At 40.9% G+C, this 25,581-nt stretch overlaps 1 protein-coding gene across 2 annotated transcripts in view; it reads left to right on the top strand.

The window, feature by feature from the left end:
* Positions 1–617: 617 nt before the first annotated feature.
* The window catches only part of MKX (mohawk homeobox), a 79,279-nt gene continuing 54,315 nt past the window's right edge, over positions 618–25,581 (top strand). The window contains exons 1-5 of one of the 2 annotated variants that reach the window (XM_059711613.1): positions 618–824; positions 2,855–3,121; positions 4,947–5,106; positions 13,133–13,286; positions 13,686–14,021. In XM_059711613.1, the coding sequence (XP_059567596.1) occupies positions 2,934–3,121; positions 4,947–5,106; positions 13,133–13,286; positions 13,686–14,021 (838 nt within the window). In that variant the 5' untranslated portion in view covers positions 618–824; positions 2,855–2,933. Of the gene's footprint in view, positions 825–1,839; positions 1,932–2,854; positions 3,122–4,946; positions 5,107–13,132; positions 13,287–13,685; positions 14,022–25,581 lie in introns of those variants that run through there. The other variant, XM_059711623.1, reaches the window with a different exon arrangement.

Genomic DNA, 25,581 nt, shown 5'->3' on the forward strand with positions numbered 1-25,581 from the left:
GCCTTGGGCTCGCCCTCTCTTCCACCCCTAGGAAACGGGCTCTCCTAGCCCCAGCCCGGCCCCTTTCCCCAGGCCCCGAGGCGAGCTCAGTCACTCCAGCGCGAGCCCCGGAAGGTGAATGTGTGCCGGGTTTTGAGACAGCCAGGACCCCCAAAACCGAGTGACATCGGAACAGAGGCTCCCAGGGTCCAAGCGGCTCTGGAAGTACGCTCGCGCCCCACAGGCGCAAACCGAGGTCTAAGTTCACTTAGGCTAATCGCGAGGAACATGAAGGGCGCGCGGTATGCAGTGGTCTCTCCCGCCCAGCCGTTCGTAGTGAAGTTTCCGACACTCGAGCCAGCTAAGACACGGGATTTGCACCGCAGCCGCTCAGCTTCCAGAGCTACTGGCGGCCCCTCCGAGAATTTCTCCCCGAAGGGCGAAGGAAGCGGCCCCTTGCCCCGCGCCTGTGAGGCGGGCGGGGCTGGGAGGGCTCGGCCGCTGGGGGCTCCCGGTGGCGCCCGCCGTGCATCTCCTCTGCGAGGGTTAACTGCCGTCCCCGCAGACGGGCGGGCGCTGGGGCTTTCTCCCGCCGGCCCTGGAACGTGGATGCCGCGCCGGCAGGATGTTCGCCGCCTGGGCCAGGCAGCCGGGAAACATGAGAAGGCCTCGGTATCCCTGTTCCCGGGCCGCGCGCGCCTGTCTGCGTAAATAAAGCCGAGACCACGGCGGTGGCGGCGGTGAGCGCCTGGGATCCCGCGCGGAAAACATGCGGCGGGCATGGGAGTGCGCCTAGCCTCGACGCGAGAGAGCCAGCAGCCCTGCCGCCGGCCCCACGATCCCAGGTACAGCTTTGGGGTCGCCGAGTCCTTACCCGAGGCCTTGGGATGGGGGGTGCTCTCCGGCCCCGGCCCCCTGGCGCTCCACGCCCTTCCCCTACCTCTCTCCTCCGTCCGGAGGGGACGCGCCCGGGTGGCCCCCAAGGCTGGCCGGAGGGTCTGCTGGAGACGGGAGCCTACCTGGACGCCCCTCCTCTTCTTTAACTTTGCTGGCGGGCGTTGGGCGGGGCGGTTCCCCGGAGAGGGAGCTCCACGCGTGGCAGTTTGGAGTGAATCAGGGTAAGTGTGCGCACGGGAGCCGAGAGGGGGTGTGGGGGGACCGCGCGTGGCTCCCCGGGAGGATGGGAGCTGCGGTTCCCACGCCCCTAGGACCCCTTGCCTGAGCACCCAGCTCTCGGGCTTCTCCCGCCCGCTCCCACCACGCCTGCTGCCCGTGGCCCCAGCCCCTGGGCGGCTGGAGGCAGCTGGAGAAGGTCCCGCGGTGCCAAACCTCGGGCGGATGCACCGGGCAAAACACGCCTACAAATAGGAGGACAGGGCTGGGGAGGGGGAAGACCTGCGGCTGGGAAAGGCTGTATTTTACAAATGGAGCAGCGTAAACGCAAAGCATGGAGCGCACGGATTTAAGTCCTGACCTCGGAACCCGGGCTGCGAGCACGGAAATTTGCTTGCACACTTCTCGCCTGGTGTCCAAACCCCAGACACCTACCTGTCTGTGCGGGAGGACTCAGTCTTAAGGGACGCGGGAGTGCCAGCAGAGGTCCAACTTCACCTCCCCATGACGCGAGCCTTCGTTTAATCGCCGTGGTCACGATCCCACAGGTCGCGTGTTGCCGCTTCTGTGGAGAGTGTGGACATTCGGCGAGGCACAGGATCGGTGCATGGCTGTGGGTGGGGGGGAGGGTGCCGGCAGCCCACGCCGTGGCAGGGCGGGGAGAGGGGCGCCGGCAGCAAAAGGAAGGAGAGCTGTTCGGTGGCGGGAGGCAGGGAGGTGGGGCGGGCTGGGGCGGCTGGGCTCCTGGGGACGGGCGCTCGGCTGAGCCACGGCAGCGCGGACTTGCCCCTGAGACTGCTGGCGGCTGGCAGAGGCTTCCGGCCGCCGGGACCCGGGAGGTGAGCTGGAGGTTTTGTCCGACGGTGCAAGGGCCGCGATTCCTCCTTCCTCTCCAAACACCTTGCAGCCTCTGAAGCGGTTCCTTGAAACCCCGGAAAGGGGCGGCCGTGGAAGGCTCGGAGCTCCAGGGCCGCACCGCACTGTGGGAGAGGACCACACTGACAGTGGGCCTGGGGGGCTGGGACTCCCCGGGCCACGGGCTCCGGCGCTCTGAACTGTCCCCACCCTGCACATCCTGGAGCAGGAGGAAGGTCTGGGGGGAGGGGGAGTATGTGGTGCATTTGTCCCTGACACCACTTAACTTTCTAGCTCTGAGTCTGCTAACTTCCCCAGCCCTCACCCCCACCCCAGGGACGGACGCAGGAGGTTCAGCCAAACCATCCCAGATCTAGAGAACATGAAAATTCCCGAAATCCCGGTACGGCCTGAGACTCATTAACTGGGGCTTGCGCACGCAGTCGTTCATGTTCCACCCAATTTCCCTCCCTCCCAACCCCTCTTTACGACCCGAGTGGAACCTCCGAGCGGCGTTAGTCTTCCGCTGTGACGGAAGGCTACGCGAGGCCCCGAGCAGATCCCCTCCGCTCTCAGGAGTGTGCTTCTTCCAGATTAAAACCGAGGCAGAAAGGCTCGTTCAGGAGTTAACTTTCCTTTGCCGCCGCGGGTACACACTCCTGGTTGAAGCGGGTTGAGAGCTCCATCGCCCGGTCAAGGACGAGGGCAGGGACTTGTCCCCGGAGTGTGCGGGGGCGAAGGGGACGGGTTAGCCAGGTACCGAGAGGTGCGGATTCCCTAGTTCGGATGCGGCGGTATAGCCCCTGCCACGAACTCCGCAGCCTCTCGCCTTCGCTCCATTTGGGGCTCGGGTCGCTCTGGGTGTGAGCGCTCTCAGCTAGTAACCTGCTGCACCTTCATCTCCTAGAACCCGAGCCCTGAGGAGCTCCCGGTGGCCCGGCTCCTAGGCGCTGTGGCCGCGCGGGGCGCCCCTGCCCGCCCGCACCATGAACACCATCGTCTTCGATAAGCTCAACGGCGCCGTGCTTTTTGAGGACCGCAGCGCTCCGGAGCGGGAGCGGGGCGGGCGCCCCTATGGCGGCGTCCTGGACAGTCCCCACGCCCGCCCCGAGGTGGGCATTCCGGACTGCCCGCCCCTCAAAGACAACCTCGGCCTGAGACACCGGAGGACCGGGTAGGCGCATCCTCCCTGGGCCCCGGGCCACCCGCAGCCCAGAGGGGTGGGGGCCGTGAGCGGAGGAGGCGTGTGAGTGGCAACCAGAGCGAGAGGGTTAGCGGCTTGGAGTATCCTAGGAGGGCAGGTCTCTGCCTCCTGGTTTTGCGCATTCTCATTTCAAGGTAGTAGTTTCTGAAAATATCGGGGAATCGATTGGTGAGGACAGCTCAAAAGAGGCTTATTGGAAACTGAGGACACCTGGAACTGGCCCCGCAATCCTCCCATACTTGGACCTCAGGATAGTGGGTGACCCCAGTCCCTCTCCGAACCTCGGGTGCAGACGCGCGACTGAGAGCCAAATATAAAGGATTGAGCAGGAAGAGTAGGAACAGGGAGGGCCAAGCTGTTGGGGCTTTTCAGGTCAGGCCGGCCCCGTGGGCTTCCTCCGTTCTGTCAAACAAGGCTTCGCCACAGCCTCGCGGCTCGCCTAGCCTCTGCCGGGGAGTTGGGAAGGTCGGCTTTGCCCTGGGCGCCCTAATCGCACGCGGCCGGGCCCGCTGCCAGCCGGGAGGGGAAGGCCGGGAGCTTGCGTTGCCGGGTTTCGGTTTAGCAGGGTGAGGAGGTGACCCCAGCAGCTCAGGCTGCAGACCTGTGGACAGCCGTCCCTAGCCCGGCCTCCTCCGAGAGGCTACGGGAGCGCGGGGTGAGGCAGAGGGAGAGGGGGCGGCCGCCCCGGCCGTCTCCACCTGGAAGATTGCATCAGCTGCTTGTTCTGCGGCGCTGCTGGTTAGTTAAATAGAGATTAGGTTTCCTCAAAACGTTACTACCAGTCCTTTCGGGTGGAATTGCATTTCAAAGTGTTTGAAGAGGCAAAAGCCCCAGAGGCTGCGGCACTAGCTCGGGAGCCTCCTGGAGTCGCCGGGCGCGCGGGCGTTGGCGCGGCGACACCTCCCGGAGCCTCCTGGGAACGCAACGCCCAAGGCCGGCTCCAGGCTGCTAGTCTTTCTCCTAGGAATATGCTTTTCAAGAGTTTTTTTTTTCTTTTCCTTCGTGGAACAGAGCTTTCAAAACTTGGTAATTCTCCTCATACAGGGAAAGACCCCTATAGTGTTTTCCTCGTACCCTTCCTTGGGAAAGTTTCTCCTTTTCCCCAAAGGATCAAAAGAAACTGGAGAGAGCTCGAAGGGAACGAGGACAGCAGGACGGCGGTCATCCCTTGCTTTCTTCCCGCCGTCCAGTGGGCGACCTTTCCTTTGACTACAGGCGACTGGAAGCCCTGAGCGGCAGGCATGCGTTAACTTTGAAGAGCCTGCAGCACCCTCCACGCAGCCCACCAGGCCAGAACCGCTAGAGGAGGGCGCAGTGCAGGCGGGCAAGGGAAGGGTGACACAGCCCTGCCGCACAGATCTGTAACTTGAATAACATTTTTCTTCAGGTCACTTAGCCATCGTCACCTAAACCTCTAACTTGGGTTACTGGCTTCAAGATGTCCCCCTTTTTAAGACAAACCTAGGGTCCTTCACTGCCACATGACCCCTGTGCGACAAACAGGCCACTTCAAAGAGACATGCCAAGGAAAGGATATTAGCACCCAGAAATTGTGTGGCTCCCTCGCCTCAACCTCGGGACGCGCGGGGCGGGTTACCAAGGCTGGGCTGGGTGCCTGGGGGTGCCCTGCGGGGCGGGGGGGGGGAATTAGGGGGGAGAGGACGGGGGAGGGAAGAGGGGGGATCGGGCAGGGGGCCTCGGCAACCGTTGAAATCCTTCCCCGCCTGAGGGATCCCGGCGGGCAACACCCAGAGAGCGCCGCTCACTAGGGCCTTCTCCTCTCCCGGTGTCCCAGGGCCCGGCAGAACAGCGGGAAGGTGAGGCACAAGCGGCAGGCTCTGCAAGACATGGCACGGCCCCTCAAGCAGTGGCTTTACAAGCACCGTGACAATCCGTACCCCACCAAGACCGAGAAGATTCTCTTGGCGCTGGGCTCGCAGATGACCCTAGTGCAGGTAACCCGGGCCCACCTGACCCTTCTCCTGGCGAGGGGGAGGAGCGGGCTCGCGTCCTGTTTGTGCGGCTCTCCACCTGGCGCTTCGCCCCGCGGAAGGACAGAGCAGAGAAAGGCCAGCGAGTTACTTTGCTGCTGAGGATGATGATGGGGTTGGCCCGGGGCAGAGCTGTGTTCTGGGAAAAGTTTCTGGGTCTCCTCTCAATCCTATCAGTTCAGTGTTAATGCTCGTTCGAGGAGGGATCGCATGGTGTTCTGTTAGGGAGGACAGTGACAAGTCAACTGAAAAGTTATAAGAAGTTGTCTGGGAATCTGGACTCACGGACCTTATATAGCTGGATTCAGATGGACTGCTTGCAGTCGTTTTCAGACTGGAGCCTGCATCAGAATCGCCTGGAGGACTTGAGAAATCTCAAACCAGAGCTTCTGATTCAGTAGTAGGTCTGCGGTGGGCCCGTGATTTGCATTTCTAACTAGCTCTTGGGGTGATGCTAAAGGTGCTGGCGCTGGGCCACACTTTGAGAACCAAGTGCAGGATAACTTTCAAAATTAGCATTACTGACAGATCTAGGAGGTGGGCTGAAAGGGCAAGAAATGGGTTTAGATTGCTTTTTTGTTTAAGTAGAAGCATCCTGGGTATTGGCTAGAATCCACAAATTTCCCTGATGGCACCTTTCCACTGGGGTTAAGAGGAGGCAAGTTTCAAATAGTTGGGATACTCGTCAAGTGTAGAAATGGTACAAGTTTATTTCCTCTAGTGAACAACACTACTATACATTTGATTTGCTTATTTTCCTACAAATCTTACTTGATATTCACAAAAACATGGTGAAATATGGAAGTCATTGTCAGTATTTTACAGATGATGTAACCAAGGCATATAGAGGTTATGTGTTAGTAAGGATAGATTTAGGCCTGGAAATGATGCAATTCCACATTAAATGCTCTTTCCATCATACCACAGTTTTCTCTAATAAATAGGGTGATAGGAACTTTTAGAAATGCAAACAGGCCGGGGCCGGTTTGGCTCAGTGGATAGAGCGTCGGCCTGCGAACTGGAAGGTCCCAGGTTCGATTCCGGTCAAGGGCATGTACCTGGGCTGCGGGCACGTCCCCAGTGGGAGATGTGCAGGAGGCAGCTGATCGATGTTTCTCTCTCATCGATGTTTCTGACTCTCTATCTCTCTCCCTTCCTCTCTGTAAAAAATCAATAAAATATAAAAAAAAAAGAAATGCAAACAGAACACAAGTATCTAAAAGAGTAGGAGATGCTAAATGAGCTGAGAAGTTTCATACATTGTAATAGCACTACATCACTGCTGTGAAATTTGGTCATCCCATTAGCTATATGTTAAGGGAAAATCCCCAAATAAAAAAACAAAGAAACAATATTTAACTATTAGATAAAAATGGAAATTGCTTTCCAGAGTAATTAAGATCATCATTTAGGAATTACTGGAAAATTTGACAAAGCACGAAAGTTGATTTGTATTCAAGCATATTAAAACTATAATATGCATTTGTCTGGTTATTTTCAGAATACTATTATAGAGGGAAACATCTGTTTTGCTTCATATTGACAAGCAATAGTAGTAATAGTGATTTGCTGCAGCACTGGAGGGAAAAATTAATTTAGTGTTCTTGGCTTAATATCTGTTTAACATAAAGCTATGTAACTTTCAGTGTTTTACAAAAGTAGTTTCTAAATAAATTATTCCACTCAGAAAAACTTGACTTTTGAAAATAAATGCATATAGTCAAATTTCAGTTTAAGCAGGTATGTTATTTATTTTGAAAATACATTAATTTATAGTTATTTGAATATTTCACAATGGTGTTAGCAATAAAATACTAGATTATTTTGATTGATTATATAGTTCCACATTTAATGCTTACCATTCTTTCATATAAAAGCAAAAACCCCTTATGACATATTTAGAACATTTTTTAATTATAAAAAGTGACCTTTGCCATTAGCAGACATTTACATTTTCATGTGCAGTAGTTTAATAAGATGCAATATAAGTAGTTTTCACTTTAATACAGAATCAAATCATTTCCTATCTGTAATGATAGTGCAAATACAAATAATAATTCTTTTTGCCATAAGGTCTTGGTAAGGCTATTGCATTTTTCTAATTTACATGGAGTTTTCATTCATGTAATGAAAACTTTTCTTACTACAGTTTCTTTCTCTTACACTAGTCCTCAGAAAATAAAAATGCACAAAATTATGTGATTTTAAATAGGGCAAATATATTTATAGCAATAAGTGATATTTGTTTAATAAATTTTAATTTTATAGTATGTGAAGTTGGTTTCTGGAACTTTAAAATAAATAAACAAACAAACAAACAAACAAACTATAATCAAGGGACCTTGTATATAATCCAATTTTATTTCAGTTACTTTCAATTAGGCATAAGGGATATCTATGTAAGAAAAAAATATGTGAATATACACATATCTACTACTTACCTATATGTTTATATATATGAGAGGTTTGTAAAAGTCAAGCATATATTAAGAGCCAAATCAAATTCTAACACTACAGGAAACCAAATAAATTATGTAAATACGTTACACTTCTGGGTGAAAAAATACAAAGCCATGATCTGAATAAAGCTTTTGATCCCTGCAAATTAGACCCTGATTTAATGAGTCAGGTTCTCCCACTGAGTAAGTTTCTCCTGTGGAGTCAGGCTTCTTGAGAAGAGTGATCATGTCTTATTCATTTTCATACCCCCGTACCACCCCAGCACAGTACTTTCCACATAGTAAACCAGCTCTACATTTTTAAAGAGTGAATAGATTCTAATGGGGGAATACCACTATAATCACCATCTAGGTTTCCAAAACATGTTTTTGAAAGCTAAAGAATGTCTTGAAATCTAATTAAAATAGTTTTAAAATTCATTCAATTGTAGAGAATACACAGAGGGCAGCTCTCTGTTTTTAATGCTATATGATGGTTCAACAGAACAAGTAAGCGTATAGCCAATTTTGTTATTTTCGATATATCTGGAAATGTGTCCTATTTTTATGTCTACAGATACATATGGAACATTCTTCTTATTTCTGGTTTCAAACTCCTATTTCTTGTTTATTGCAACACCTATCTCTGTTTTTCATGATTTATATTAATAAGCTGTTGGCATAACTTTTATTCCTTAACAACAAGACTACCTTATATTTTGATAATTTCTTCTACACTTAACATTTTCCTTTTTGTTGTGTGTCAAACTTTTCATAAGAAGCATTTTTGACTTATTTTGTTACTCTTAAATTAATAAAAAGGGGTGTAAAACCTGGTCAGCAATCTCCATTAAGCCCAGAAACAAAAAGTTGAAACTGTAGTGGAGAGAATATCTTTAGGGCCACAAAAAAGGTGCTTTTTCTGATAAATAGAATCTCTTAGGATATGAATAGACACCTATTTTATTTACCCCTGAAAATGAAGCAGAAATAATTATTTACAAAACTTTCACTACTAGACTTGGCAACTTGTGTTAATGTGCTATAACTATGTTTGACTCTCATTTACACTATTAATCTGGCATCTTACTTCCTAATGAGATATAAGCATTTTTATAAAATTAACAGAGAGGTTGTGTGTGTTTTGACTCTAATCAACTAAATTTTCCATTGTACATGGTTCCTATGGCTGACCATTATTGAAATATGAAAATATACTCTGCACTCTCGAAATATAAACAGCTATATTGTGGAATAATGTAAACTGGTATACAATTAAGGTTTTGTATTATTGTAAGAAATGGATCTTACCAAAGAATAATTGCTTTTAGAGAGTTTCTAAAAAGGCAGATGGAGGCTGTATCTGGTTTTAACATTTTCCATAGTTTATGTGTGTATATTTTAAAATACATTTTTTTCTGGATTATAGGAGTGGAATGTCTCCTTGGGATGGCTTCTTTCATGATCATAATACAGGGGGCAGGGCAAGAGGAGTTTGAGATTACAGTTTAACAACTGGATGTTAATGCTTCCTCCTCTTATAGTAGAACTTTCAAATTTCTAGGATATGCCCATACAATATGTGGTTAAAACTATGTTGCAAAATTTTGCCAACTATATTGACATAGCTCTACTTTTGCTTGGTATGATGCCTCTGCTGAGACATGTAGTTATGAACTGCAAGGATTATAGCAACTGCTAATTATTCAACAAAGTCTCAGAAAGGTCCTTCTACATTATTCCAAGTATCATACAATGTGGTGTGGAAGTGAGGTGCTCAATATTTCAGTTGAATAACCCAGAATAAGTTTATTAATTCTTTATGTTCACAAGTGGGCAGATGCCAGCATATCCCTTTGGGCTTACTGTAATGCTTGCTCAGTCAATATGATGAACATAAACACCTCAGTTAGAGTAGGATGAAAATTACTTCGTTTTCTCTTCCAGCATCTAGATATGTGGTTCTCTGTGCATTTACTGTAAAATAGTGTTTTTAAAGCTCTGAATTTGACATTAAAATACCATTCCTCCAGAACCTACAGGTAAGGAGGCTGTTTCATGTAAAAGAGAATTTGAATAATAATCTGAATGAACCTACTGTAAGTGAAAGGGAGAAAACTTGAACTGCTATTTTTACCTTCAGTGAAACAGATAGGGCTTGCCTTAATTCATCAGAAAAAAATTGCAAAATAATATTTATGCAGATTTGTTAACCATTTATTTGTCTGCTGTTGCACAACTTAATGTAAGTAGATATTAAAGTCTCACTGTATCCAGTCCTTTGGCTCTATTATAAATTTCTGGTAATAAAATACTGTCAGAGTAAATATATTAGCAGATTGAGTGTTCATCAAACTTATAAAATTAATTTAGAAACAGCCTTTATTAGATATCAGCAAATCTTTCTAGAAAATCTAATATATAATTAATATGCTATGGGTATATAAAACATAAAAAAGGACATGACCCCTATGTATGAAAAGCTGGCTAATTCCACCATGGCATTGAAAGGTCCCCATTTTTCTATTTTAAAATTATAATATATTAATTTTTTTGAAATTAGGCCATTGCATTTTAATAAAAATATGAGTAGTTTTATAAGAACTGGATTTTACACTGTACTGGGTGGTGGTTGTGTTACAATTAAGGTTAGTTAAGAATTAAGGTTTGTCTTAATTATATGATATTTAGTAAAGAAAACAACAAAAAGTTTTGGACTTGGATTCTACTAGATATGTGACTTAGGCCTAGGGGAAGCTGCATTCTGTCCTCAGTGTATGAGAGGGGCAGAGAAGGACATAAACACACATATCTGATTGCTAGGGAGAGAAGTGGTTGAGAGCAGAGGGTAGGTTAGTTGCAACTATGAAGGGAATTTACACTGTTGTATGACAGGGTGAGCTGTATTCCAAGATCTTAGTTCTGAGAGTTGACAAAGATGTTAGGAATCATCTAATTCATTTTATAGATGAAGGGTTTGAAGTTCAGAAAAGTGGGTGACTTATTTCAACTCACACAGCATGTTTTTGGCAAATACAGGACAAGATACCAGGTCTTTTTTCATTATACCACAGTGACAGGATAATGGGACATTCATGAGCATTTAACGAAGTTAAGTAATTAAATCATAATGGTGCATCAACACAAATTTGAAGGTGGTTGTTAAGATCTATTCAGTTGGACAGAATGGAAGTTCAAGAAAAGAATGTTCTAAAATTCCTAGTCAGTAGTAAGAAAGACTGGGACAAACACATTGGCTACGATTTGGACAATAGAAAGAGATTTGAGAAATGTAGTGAAGAAATGGACCAGGCATTTTGTGCTTCCGTAGCAATAACCTGTGTATCACAATTAATCATAGGAAGTTTTTCACTGCTGGTCCTTCTGTGTGTGCATGGGACACAATTTATCCATTCCTAGCACTTAATACCATGGCTAAAGCACAAGAGCATCTTGATACATGTTTATTGAATGAGAAGTCCCAGAAGTTGTCTGTCTATAGAGGTTGGGAAAGACTGAGAATTTGAAGTCAGATTGAATTGCAGTAATAATAGCATAGCTTGGGAGGAAGAAGGGCTGATGAAGACTAAGACATCTGAAATGCCATGGTGAGATGTTACCTTATTACATGTAAGTTTAAGAGAACAATTGCTTAAGACAAAAGGCAGTAATATGAATTTATATAAAACATATGATGTATTTTATGCAGACACGTATATAAGTAAATGGGGGAAACTACCATGTTCTACCCATGGAAACAAAGAGAGAAAAAAATTGCAGCTTTGTTGTTTTGTTGATTTTTTTTTTTAAGTAGGAATCACCACAGGTGTACTCTCAACAATTAGGGCTTGAGCAATATGCAAAAATGGTGGTATTTATATTATAAATCTAAAATAAGGAGAAAAAAAGCTTTCAGTGCAATCATTGCCACACAAACCATGTTGGTAATGTGGGGCCGTGGCCTGGAACAAATTGACAGAAAGATGTATTTCTCTTTCCACATTTCATTCTTTAAGGGTAAATATCAGTCCCTCAGGTTTTTCATAAATATATTCTGATGATAACCTGATGTTTTAAAAGAAACCTCAAGTACCATTGTAGCCTCTAGAAGTTCAGTAGCATCCTAAAAAAAAAGCAATGGAAGTAACTGTACTTTGTTTTGTGGTGTGTTTTTTCCTTTGAGAGCACTTGACTTTTAGCTTAAAGCTGGGTGTTATTTGGTCTTTTCTTCCTCCACTTGTCTTTATCTCTGGCTGTTTTGCCAGTTCCTCTTTTATATTCCTACTAGAGGCCCGATGCACAAAATTCATTCAAGAGTAGGCCTTCCTTCCCCCAGCTGCGGGCACCGGCTTCCCTCTGGCACCCGGGACCCCCACTTCCCTCGCAGCCCTGGCTTCGTCCAGAAGGATATCTGGCCTAATTAGCATATTATGCTTTTATTATTATAAACATCCTTAATCACTGGGGGTTTCCATTGGTCCTTGGCCATCTTTTCATTCTCTTTACTCTCACAATTTCAGCTATCACCTCTGCATATTTGATCCAAACCTGCTCTTCCTCTCCCTTAAGTGTCAGGTACCATTATATTTTCTTGCTGCGCATCTCACCTATATACTCTTCTGTTGCCTTCAACTAAACATGCCCCGAAACAAACATATCCTTCTGTCTTTAAACAGTTCTACTTTCTTTCTCAAAATGGTACTATCCTCCTCTTGGTTACACAGATTTGATTATTCAAAGTCATCTTTAACTCTCTCTCTTCTTACCACACTCTTTCTGCAATTTGACTTATCTTTGTTCCAATGTCCTCTTTATTGGGAACACACTTACCTACCCATTATACCTGACATTTTCCTTCAAAGCCTACCTTAAATTTCTCATGAAGTCTTGAGTCACATGTATCCCCTCTTTCCTTTGGAATCCTGTGTTGTTTTATTTTCTTTTTAATTTTAATTTTCTTGTTAATCCTCACCTGAGGATATTTTTTTCTGGTTTTAGAGAGAGTTGAGGGAGGGAAGGAGGAGGGGGGTAGGAGGAGAGAGATTAATGTAAAAGAGACACATCGATTGGTTGCCTCCTGCACTTGCACCTACCAGGGCCAGGGATGGGACCTACAATCCAGTTATGTGCCCTTGATGGGAATCAAACTGGAGACACTTTGGTGTAGCTGGCAACACTATAGTCATCTAGCAACACCAATCAGAGCCTGTATCATTTTATTTTAATGCATCTTAAGCTATTCTTCCCATTCTTTCCTATAATTAGACTTATTTGTATATTCTTCTACCTCTTTGATTAGACTGAAAATTTGATGGCAAGGCATCTGCATTTTTCAAATTCCCAGAATACAATTAGTGCTCAATCTCTGTAGTTAGCACTCAGCATATTTGTTGAATGCATGAATGAGTGAGTGGAAGGAGTATCTAATACTACAACACCCTGAGGATATGTAGTGATCAGAGATACTGAAAGAGGCTTAGGTGCTTTATGGGAAAGTAATTGTATGATGGGTAATTTTTTGTTTTGTTAATTGAGAAATAATACTTTCTTAGGTGTCAAATTGGTTTGCTAATGCAAGACGTCGACTTAAGAATACTGTTCGACAGCCAGATTTAAGCTGGGCTTTAAGAATAAAGTTGTACAACAAGTATGTTCAAGGAAATGCTGAGCGGCTTAGTGTAAGCAGCGATGATTCATGTTCTGAAGGTTTGTTCATATTTTTATTTTGCTTCATTGGCTTTGCCTTTGTAATAAGTTTACCTCAATTGCTATTTTTAAGGTCAATCCTACAAAATATGATGGTGCCATAATGGTTCCTTTTCACTTTTATAATACTAGAAATGACAATGGCTGTTTCCTCTTGTTTATAATTCATTGTGTGTCAGAATAACATTTTCTGTGAAAATTATTAAAATTAAAATACCATAGGGACAGATCACATAGACTCCTCCTTTTTTGCCTAAAAATTAATCTTGAATATAAAGGATAATTTTATACACTTTAAATATTCTTCCTTTATATACATTTTTAATGATTAAGCATAACAGTTGGGTGGCTGGGGAAAAGTGCATACAAGTCCTACGTAGTGATATTTTTCCCTTTTAGATGGAGAAAACCCTCCAAGAAGCCACATGAACGAAGGGGGCTATAATAATCCCATTCACCATCCTGTGATTAAAAGTGAGAGCTCAGTCATAAAGGCAGGAGTGAGGCCAGAGTCACGGACCAATGAGGACTACGTGTCACCCCCAAAATACAAGAGCAGCTTATTGAACCGTTACCTTAACGACTCTTTGAGACATGTCATGGCCACAAACGCTGCCATAATGGGAAAAACAAGGCAAAGAAACCATTCGGGATCTTTTAGTTCCAATGAATTTGAGGAAGAATTAGTGTCTCCTTCGTCATCGGAAACCGAAGGCAACTTTGTCTATCGCACGGGTAAGTCTCTGCTTTTTGTACCTTGTTTAAAACCATTGAAACGGCAGCAGAGGCATTATTTCAGCAGGTATAAAGCCATGGTTTTTATTGCTTTTGCAATAGGTTATTCATAGATTGTCCATAATAAGGATTTAATGTTTTGGTTTTGTTTTTAATTACCAGAGATTCTCGTAATAGATGATGGGAAATTTTCATTCTTAATAACAATGATAAGAATTTTTATTCTTAATAATAATTTTTAATCTTAATGATAAACATTCCTAGATGAAATATATTTTGGCCTTTGTCAATAAATTTTAATGGAGGAATGTTCTGGATTCCATAGTCAGACATGCTAATACTCTGTATTCCATGTTTTCTCTTAAATTCTTTGTTTGCTAATAATAGTGGAAAATAAACACAAATTATCATAGGTACCAAGACTTCAGACTTCTGTGATGGAGTAGTATCTGGCTTAAATTGCTTTGGAAATTTTACTTGTATTTCAGAAACAATGAATCAATTCCTACTTGTTCAAAACATTCAGATGGAGTAGTGAGTTTGGTAAAATTTTCTATCTTGACTTCAGTTCCCTGAGAACTTTGATCACACAGTGTTTCAGAATAAAGGACATGTGCAGCCTATAGCTGGTGGAAATAGAGTTTGGGTCCTGAAGATAACTTCAGAAAGCATCTAGTCCAGCCAAATTATGTCCTAAATAAGAAAATCCAGCCCTAGAACACACTACTAGTTTATTCTTCTCCAGATCTATAGTACAGCTAAGCCAGCACAACAGGTAGGAGGGATGTAATTACTACTTAGACTGCCATTACTGTTACTATTACACATACTAACGTAACCACCACTCAACTTTACTGTTATGATTACACACACAGCCACCGTCATTTTATTGAGTAGTTATGATATGCTAGGCTCTATGCTAAATGCTATACAAATGTTACTACATTTAGTTCTTAGCATATCAAGGAGGCTGATATGTGACCCATATGACTTTATAAAGGAATTTAAATTTGGCTTGTTAAATATACCCTTCAGCTTATCTAGCCAGAAATCTGATCTTTCAAGTGCCTATAAATGTGTACAAGATACATTATCTCTGAGGATTCAGAGGAAAATCTCAATATACTTTTAAAGACTTAATATCATTTTTGTTTGCATCTCCAATTCCAACAATGAAAATAACTCCAAACATTTTGAAATACAAAAATAGTCTTGTAAATAATGATTGGGTGTAGGAAGAAGTAAAAAGTGCAATAAAAGACTATTTAGCTAATAACAAAAAATTTAAAACTACATATTCACATCTAACTAATATGATTAGAGCAGAACTTGGAAGTAATTTAGAGCTTTATGAGTGTTAATTTACAGAGAAAGGAAAATAACTTATTCAAGTACAGATAATTGAAAAGAATTTTTTTTTAAAAAAAGGTAAAATGGAAAGCTGAAAAATAGATAAATGAATCAAGAGGTAACTCTTTGAAAGCAATAGTAAAAGAGATAAGCAAAAATTTGCACTAGTTAAAGTTGGAAATGAAAAAGGAGATATAGCAAAGCAATCATATAGGTATTAAGCAATATTATTAAAATTATGATGAAATACTATGAGTAATTATTGACAAAATGCTGTATATGAATATGTAGGTGAAATGAGTTGCTATTATCCACATAGATTAAATTATAAACTTATAATAAGAAAAGTTTTAAATCACCACTAATTCAGGAAAAATTAAGGTTTTAGTAAATCTGCTTCCCTAAACACATGATTTGATAGACTCATTGGATTTCTTTCAAACTTAGAAGAAATAATTAATTTCCATGCTTATACATTTTCTCTGAAACATGTACAATTATGGGAAGTATCTCAGTTTTTTAAAAAATGTGAATGTCATCCAAATCCCAAACTAGATTAAAATAGCATAAAAGTCAAAATTGTTATTTATGATACTGATATTGACTGTGAAACAACATGAGAAATATTGATAATGTGATGTTAAGTGAAAAACAATTTAAAATTGTGGGAACACTTAATACAATTATAACAATACAAGTGTGTATAGACAAAAAAAAGATTTTTGGAAATAATAAAAATTAATTTTGATTAGGTAATTGAAAGTCTACTATTTTTTTAAAATTCCTTATAAATTTCTTTTTGTTGCCCAGTAAAAACAAGGTCATATTTCTATGAAATTTACCCAGTGTACTGAGCCTTCTGAAAATGCATGCTTTTTCAGAGGAAACAAAATAAAAAATTAAAGCAGGAATAGCATGCCTGTATATTTGATGCTTTTCAAAGTTAAATATCTTCACCATTTATTTCTACTAAAACATTCCATGGCCAAGTTCTATTTTTACATAAAAACGTATTTTTTAGTTGCTCAAGCAATGAGAAAGCAGCCTAGACATGTAAACTTCTGGGTTTTTATGCATGTTTATAAACTTTAAAAGAACAGAACTCAATTTTTTGGTTCTGTGGATGGAGAATGAAGAAAGACTGGTGGTATAACACTGGTCGGCTAAATTTCTGACCAAAACAATAAATGGCTGTCATCTTCTATGGGAACTGAGTGACAGCAGAGCTGCAGCTGGGTTAGCACTCTTGCATAAGGACTAGAACAGGGGATTTTAATAAATACTTTCTGAACAACTGCTATGGTTTTCTCTGGCATACAGACTTACTTTGAATTCCTTTAATTCCTTCTGGTTATATCTTTTTTTTCCTCACCTAAAGAGAAATCTTCTAACTCTGCTATTAACACTACCCCCTTCCCGGTTCTATAGTAGTACAAATATTTCAAATTTTAAATTCTTTTCAAGAATTGATCACTTTAAATACAATTTATTAGTTTATCCGTGCTAAAAAATGTATCTATTTTTTCATCCATTTTTTTTTGTACAAGAGTTGCTATCATATGGTGCATTTTAAAAGAGTTGGTGTATGGAAGGATAATGTATTACTGTATTTAATTTCACTGGTTTTTGTTAAGTTTTATCAGGGAGAAGCCAGGAAGGTTATGAAGTAGTAATCCTAATTGAAGATATTACTAGATACCATCAAAGTAGATACATTTTCATTGATTTTATGTACGCATTAAATATTTCTCTGTAATCTGCAGTCTTCCACAACATGCAGAAAAAAAAATGTTCTTTTTTTTGAGGGGGATAATAAATATTGGTTATTTATATAACTCAATAAATATTGGTTAAACATTTCTGACAGCAGCAATTATAACATGAGAAATTATCAGAATTATTAAGGTCATTGATTTTAAATACAGTTAAGTAATACTCAAGAAAATTTAGTCACTCAGTGCTATGAGCTGAATTAAGTCATCCAAATTAAAATTACAACTCGTTTTCATCATGTTGGGGTAACAGATGACAGTTTTCAGGTATTTGATAGAGTGAATTCCAATTACAAGCTGACTTCCAGGCCTCAGTATCAGGGAAAAATCAGGCAAGTCTTGAAATAAAATGTGTGACTTCCCCCTCTTCTTTTGCTTGGCTTGAGGACAATTCCCTATTCTGTTCTTTCTTTTTGCAGCTCACAAATGATCAACTTTTAAGTGGCTAGTACATTCTGAGCCCTACTGCTCTGCTGGTGTATAATTCATAAATTTAACCTCTCCCACGAGACTTCATCTTGTTAAACTGTCTAAAATCCCTCTTAATAATACACACCTGGTGTCTACTTGACTGAAGTGAATATCCCTGAAAAAAATAGAGATTTTTATTGAGAGGTGGGGGGTGGGAGGGAAGGTCATTTATTTGGTACATGGAACACTTTGGGAGGTAGATAGAATCCATTTGGATGGCTTGCCACAGTTGGAGCAAAATAAGAAAATGAGGGTTTTTGGTGACTGAGGAAAGAGGAACTAGGAAGTAGAAAGAAATTTGGGAGAATGACAAAAGCTAAATACCATTTCCAAACATTTTTTCTTGGCTAATGATGACTCACAAAGGAAGAGATGTTTCTTTTTCCCTCTCTTCCTGTATGTCATATACTTTAGAATTTAAGCTGGTATCAATGGTAGCAAAACTTAGGTATGCTCATGACTTCATGAACCATTGAATTAGTCTGAAATTTAACCTTAATTTATAGCATAGTTTGGAGAATTACATTCTCAGTTCTAAACAACTGAGTTAACAGATAGTTTTCAGAAACACAATGCATTCATATACGAGGTGCTCTTTTGTGTATTCATTCAACTCAAAAAAAGTTTATTGAGACTCAGTCCCTACAGGCCCTGTTGTAGGCTCACTGAAGCCCTAGGTTTTGTGTTAGCCTACTCATCACAGAAATTGTAGTTGAATGAAGCAGAAGAAAGATTTAAAGAGATGCTTTGGCAGATGTTTTTGAACAGTGAATAATCACTCCTAGTTTATGTTTCATCAATTTTAGGTTTTCTGTAGCCTAAAGAAGGTCACATGGCATTTGAGAGAAGACTTTCTCAAAAGCCAGATGTTAACGACGGTATGTTTCCGTGTGCCCATGACCTTGAGCAACATGGGTTTGAACTGCACAGGTCCATCCTTTCAACTCAGCAATTTTAGGATTTTTTTTCAATAAGCACTGTAAATATATTTTCTCTTTTGTATGGTTTTCTTTTTAAAATATATATATATATTTTATTGATTTTTTACAGAGAGGAAGGGAGAGAGATAGAGAGTTAGAAACATTGATGAGAGAGAAACATCGATCAGCTGCCTCCTGCACACCCCCTACTGGGTATGTGCCCGCAACCCAGGTACATGCCCTTGACCGGAATCGAACCTGGGACCCTTGAGTCCGCAGGCCGACGCTCTATCCACTGAGCCAAACCGGTCATGGCAAGTATGGTTTTCTTAATAACATTTTATTTCCTCTACCTCATTTTATTGTAAGAATACAGTATATAATACACATGACATAAAAATTATGTATTAATCAACTGTTTATGTTATCAGTAAGGGTTCTAGTCAACAGTAGACTGCTAATAGTGAAGTTTTGGGGGAGTTACAAGTTATATGTGGATTTTTGACTGCATGGGGCTTTGGCGACCCTAATCTCCATGTTGTTCAAGGGTCAACTGTATATCCTAGGTTTTTCTTTGGGGTTTTGTTGATCAGGAAGTCTACTTTCTACACTTTTAATTTTTTTTAATTTTTATTTCCCTTTTTGTGCTTGTCACTTCCTTATTTTTAGTGAAAGAATTGTGCTTTGGATTATTCCAGATATTCTTTCCCTAGCGTGCAAATACATGACTGTCGAGCTACTCCAGCAGAGAACCCTAAAACCCTCTATCAGCGGCCCAGCTAGGGTACTTGAAAGGTTATCCAATTTCTTGTATCTTTACTACAAAAACACAGTTACCTCCTTTCAAACATCATCTATGAATGAGGCATTCCACATAAATGAAAGTTCTAGATAGAAATGTAAGTACTGATTTTTTAAATGTAGGATTTCTGCTCTCCTAAACTTACAGTATCAAACATGGCATGTGGAGTGTGCATCAATGTCTCTCTTCTCTAATCTCCTTCCTATTGCTTTTTATATGTTGTTCCATCCTTTCAACTCAGTAATTTTAGGATGACCATAACCCTAAACTTGCCTCTAATTCCTTTGTATATAAAAATGGTGACTTTCTGATTGCCTTTTAAAAAGGGATCTTTTCTAATTACTTATTTTAAAGCAACAATCTTTTAAATGAGATTTCAAGAAATTCTGACCGTTGGATAGGCATGGGGTTACTATGGAATTATAAAAACTTAAGCATTGTTCTAAATACCAGAGAGTCTTCAATATTTATCAGTGATGGTGATGGGAAAACACATTCACATAGATTATTTCTGAAATTAAAATTAACTTGATTTTTGAAAAGTAAGTATTTTTATGGATTTACTTGTACAATTTAAATGAAACGTTTATGTTTTCCACCTACTATTAAAAACTGAGAGATTAGTGGCAGACAAAAATAGAAAATATTAGCATGAGCAGTTTGCTGGCTCCTCCTGGGGTTTTTGTTGTTTGGTATCATGTGAGAGCCTGACAAAACGTAATTGTAGACGCTGAAACTCACAGCCCCTTTTAACAACGTGACTTACAAACAAACTGAAAGTATATGGCAGCTCAGTTGAAAAAATGTCCATGTTTTTTAAGTCTGTGTTTGACCCTGACAGTGTCGGTCCTTTTATGTTGTATTTCCTCCCGGGGGCACCTCGCATGATGTAACACTAATTTCACATTTGTGTGAATTAGACAAATTGCTTTCTGAAATGCATCTTCTTTCTCCTGTTGTGCTGATTCCACTGCCATGTACATATTAAAGCTTGTTGAGGTGCTGGAACGGCGTTTTATTCATTTTATAGTCCCACTAGCCCTTAGTGCAGTATCTTTCACGTATTCGCTCCATAACTGTTTCTGAAATGAATGAGTTAGTGTGTTATTGATTTAGCCGGTACATTTTAATGTACATATGTTTATCTCTGTGAACATGATAAGAGAAAGAAAATGGTCCTAAATAACTTTAAGTGGGTCAAGAGGAAAAGGCAAATACAAAAAGTTAAAACCAGAGGGGAAAAATTAAATAAAATGTAGCTTAAAATCATGAGATGTTTAAGAGATTAAAAGTTTTAAAATTTAGAAAACATAAAATGAAATTAAACAGATTTTTCAGTAAAAGAGTGACTTTCAAGGAAATGCAAGGGTGATAAAATCCACCAAAGAATAAAAAGTACAGCAGATAGACAAAAATAAGTGGAGCCTTAGTGTTTTTTACTTCACTAAGTAATGATATCTTTGTGCATATCGAGTGCACAGTCTGGCAGGTGAGACTTAAGAAACAAAGCACAGATTTAGATCTACTGATTTAACACTTCTTCACATTCACTCTCGGTGTTAGCATGACAGCTTTAACTTTTTCAGAATCAATATTTTTATTATTTTTTAAAGCCCTTTAATTGAGTTTTAGAGAGAGAGAAAGGGAGAGAGAAACATTGATGTGAGAGCAACATCAATCAGCTGTGTCCTGCACGCCCCTTCTCCTCCCACTGAGGATCGAGCCCCCAACCCAGCATGTGCCCTGACTAGGAATCAAACCGGAAACATTTCCGTACACAGGACTATGCTTAACCAACTGAGCCACACCAGCCAGGGAAAGTATTTTTAATCATATAATAGAACTGGAGAGAGTCTACACAGAAATTTTACATTTTCTCTTTCCTCCTCTCGTGAGAATAAAGATCCCACATATTTTACACATATTCTTGTAAAAAAAAAACACCAACAAATTTATCAATATGAAATTTTGATTCTGCAGTGTATTCACTATATTTTGGCATTACTGTCTACTGGCATTAAGTCAATTGCAATTGATTTTCTGATACTCCATGAATTTCAAACTTACTGGAGCTGTCAGTCACATCCTGGTACAATTTCATAGAAGTGCTTGTTCATGTTATTATATTTAAGACTGTGTCAGTATTTCCATTCAGAGAGGTTTTTTTTCATTCCCGAGGGCCTCTAAATAAGTTATAAAAAATCAAGCCAAACTCAAAGTTGGCATAAAGGGCCCCTTTTTCTCCTTCTCCTATGTATAATGAATATAGGTGCATAACTCTCACTAATTCTATATTTAGTCAGGTTTGTAAACTCTTTACACACCGACAAGACCAAATAAGATCTGTTGACGCCTCTCCAGTCCAGTACTAAAAAGGATGTAAAAGGTTTTACTGTCTGTGAAAATAACAAGGCAATCTATTTAATGAATACGGAAGTGGTTTCTTTCCTTTCTTTCTTTTTTGGTTCAACGTAGTTAGTTTTTCCTTTCTGCCTCCCTACTTTGTTTCTAAAATTAAACAGATACTTTTCCAGGTCAAAATTTGTCTTGTTGATGTAATAGAATTTTTACTCAGGTAAATATTGGTTTCTTCCAGTTCAGAATTTTTGTACTTTTCAATTTGGGAAATTTGTGTTCTTGTTTTGTATTTGAAATTATATAATTTATAATTGTGCTTTGAGAAATCAATGTAATAATAATAATAATTTTGTTCACTTTGCCCAATTTCTTTCACAAAACTTGAATTTTTTAGTTTTCAGGTTAGATGAAGCATGGCATGTTTAAATAGCTCCTGCATAATAACCTTTTCCTCCCTTTCTTCTTTGTTATCCAATTTCTCTACTTTTCATTGTACTAAAAAGGGAAATAGCCAAAGATTTTATAAATCCAGCCCTGAATTTTAAAGGGTCCTCTACTTCAGCCTTTAATTTGCAGATTAGAAAATTGCTTTGGACTCTTCACTAAGCATCAGAATTGTTGGGTCTTTGAATATGAGCTGTTTGGTCTGGTGGAGCTGTGCCTGATCCCGGTACAGTAAGTCTAATTGCTTTTGGCAATTTCAGGTGTTTAATTGACTTTTACTTAAAAAATACTTAAATCACCAGTGTTGAACTTTTGAGAATTTAGGCAAGGTGTGAGTGCATTTTTAAAAATGTCTCTTTAATGGCTGCAATAGAAAGATCTTCACACATGTTGATAGGTGGTAGGTTGTCATAGACATACACCTGGGGATCATCCTAAGGGAAACTGGCATGGTTTGCGGAAGATTCCAAACAGTTAATACTCCTGTGGGGTGTGTGTGTGTGTGTGTGTGTGTGTGTGTGTGTGTGTGTGTGTGTGTGATTGAGTCGCGGGGTAGGAGGAAGTAATAGAAATTGAACATAGCTGGGGAAAGCAGCTTTTGAAAATGACCAGTGCTATCTTCCCTCTGCCTTGTGCATACACTAGAGACATTGAGTCATTACCTGAAGGTGGTCAGAAAAAATGTGAGTGATAATGACAACCCACTTGGAAAGTGGTGCTGGGAAGATAGATTAGTCTCAGCCTTAAGTAATAACACCAGTCATCCACTTTTAACAATTTTGAGTCTGCCCAGTCAGAAAAGCCAGTTGTGAAGCATTTTTTGTGCCCAGTAGGAGATCATGGTGCAGGATACACTGATGTGTTTCGGTGTTAACGTCACCTTTAACATTTCCTCAGGTGAGGCATGTCACTAAATGTACCAAGGAAAAACTTACTGTGGCACAGATTTGGGTAATACCTTAACGATGGCACTGTGGCCAGGGTGTTCTCAAGTGTATGCTGTGCCTTCCACAATCACCAAACTGCAGGTCGGGTAAAAACAGCCCCTTGCCCGCTGACTTCAGTGCTTTGAAGCATCTTTGGCACAGTGACCAAGATGGACATTTTTGACAGAAAGAATGTGTTTCCTGTTGGGTACCATTATATATATATTCAGTGTATATATACCGTACCCAAAGGCAATTTTGCCTTTAATCAAGTTTCATTTAGATAAAAAATAAAATTTCTCAAAATACTAATTTTAAGGAGAATATTTTGTTAAAATAAAATTAAACAATAACAATGAAAATGAAACATTTTAAAGCGCTGAAAGGTGGTCCGAGACAACCGTTCATAAAGTGTGATTTCCAAGAAACAGTTTGTTCTTTGAGTTTTCACATCGTTGCCTGTATATTTAAAATTTGGGGCTACTGGTCCCTTCGCTTGAGCCAGACTCAGGTTATGGTGGACAAAGCTCTCAGTATGGCAGAGACATTTCAAGTAAGAATGCCCTGTCCTGCCAAGACTGTCATTATGACTCTAAAATGTACCCTTTTGCTAAGGGCCAAAATTCAGTGTTTGTCCTTCCAGTTTCTGCACTGATTTAGACAACAGATGCTGAAAAGGCAAAGTGGTATTTAGGACCATTTGTCACATGGCTTTAGTACAAGAGGATGGCTACCTGGCAAGAGTGAGCATTCCTTAAATGTCACTGGGGCTTCCATTTCTAAGCGTAAAATCTCTGGCCAAAAGTTGCTTGGTGCCATGTGCCTTTGCTGTGATGTCTTTGCCGAGCACCAAGCTGGGTGGTTGCAACACTGTGAACTGCTTGAGAATCCACGTAACCTTTACTGGTTTGCAGCTGAAGTTGAGTGCTATTGCTGTGCATTTTCTTCTACCATTGTCTCAGTTGCATTTATTCTTGCTGTACATTTTTCTCCTTTAATTATCTTCTAAGCTGCTAAATCTATCCAGCTAGATCAAGGGTTTTTTTTCCGAATCTGTCCAGTGCAATTGGTCTTGTTTTCACTTTTATTGTGTCTTCCGGGTTTTTTATTTAAGGTCTTTTCAGAAATATGGCACTACTTCAGATTTACTCATAATCCATGGGGCCTCCAGTTGATCTAACCTGTGTACTTTTGTCTTTCAGAACATAATTTTTAATTATTTTTTCTTAAAATGTATTTTTAAAGGAATAAACATAAATTATCTGGAATAGTAATTCTCAACTATCTTGAAAGGTGTTTGAGGACTATTTCATAGTTACTATGATTGAAGCAGTAAAATTTAGTTTATACTTACAATAATTTTCCTTTCATTAGGAAAATATTAAAAGGCTCAACTTTATGATTTCATGACATATTACCAATCCCCAAATACCATTCCTAATCCCCACCCCCTAACACACATACTCAGTGAAATATTATTAGGAAGCTCAGAGAAAAAGCAAAAAGACAAATGATCTATGTTCTGTTTGACCTCAGCCTCTCTCTAGGGTGCTTTAATTAAAATGATAGTATAAAGGTCTGGGTAGAGGATCAATTGGAGCAATACAAGTTTAATCTATATTTTGATAACATAATTAAATTTGTTGAATTTCTGCTGCTTTATCTGCGGTTTACTGGGCCCAGATTTTCTCTCCAGTCAGTCTCCTTGTCTGACCTGAAATTACCCATATGTAGATGAGGCCACAGGAAGTTATAATGTGCAAAAGCAGGGAGGATTGCCTTAGAAAGCAGGAGGTTGGGATCCAGCCACAACTGCTAACAATTGGGTATGTATTCTAAGGCAAGTCCCTTTATTAACAAGGACTTCAGTTCCTTTAGCTATAGAATGAGGGCAGGTGACAAGATAATCCACAAATACCTTATCACCCCTGATAATCTGAGATTCTGTGAAATGCACAGGAGGAGAAGGAAGCCCACAGTTTACAGAAAGTCATAGTTAAATGCATACCTTATTATCTCTATTGGAAACAGAACCTGGGCTCTGAGTAACAGGACAGGGACATTTCCAAGGAGCATGTGGAGCATAGCACCAGTGTTGGCAGATAAGGATCCTGGGTTAGAAGCTAAGAAGGGAGAGGGCTCGTGGGAACACCTGTCAATGTGTTCCCCCCAAAATTGATAGTCAGTTGTTCTAACACAATTTATTGAGTACATCCACCTTTCCTTACTGATTTGAAGTTCTACCTTTATTATATACTAACTTTCTTTGTGTGTGTCTATTTCTATGCTCTAATGTATTCCATCAAACTTTTAAAATATTTCCATATCAAATAGTACACTGTTCCCATGACTGTAGCTTTATTGTGCATTTTGACATATAGGGTATGTTTACTTTTACTTTAAAAAATATTCTCATGTAGGTTCTTGAATTTACTTTTCTAGTTGAACTTTTGAATAAGTTTGACAAGTTTTTAAAAATTCTTGGAAATTAATTTGGGGTTGCATTGAATGCATATA

The sequence above is a fragment of the Myotis daubentonii genome, chromosome 1 (genome assembly GCF_963259705.1).
Source record: "Myotis daubentonii chromosome 1, mMyoDau2.1, whole genome shotgun sequence".
Taxonomy (NCBI): Eukaryota; Metazoa; Chordata; class Mammalia; order Chiroptera; family Vespertilionidae; genus Myotis; species Myotis daubentonii.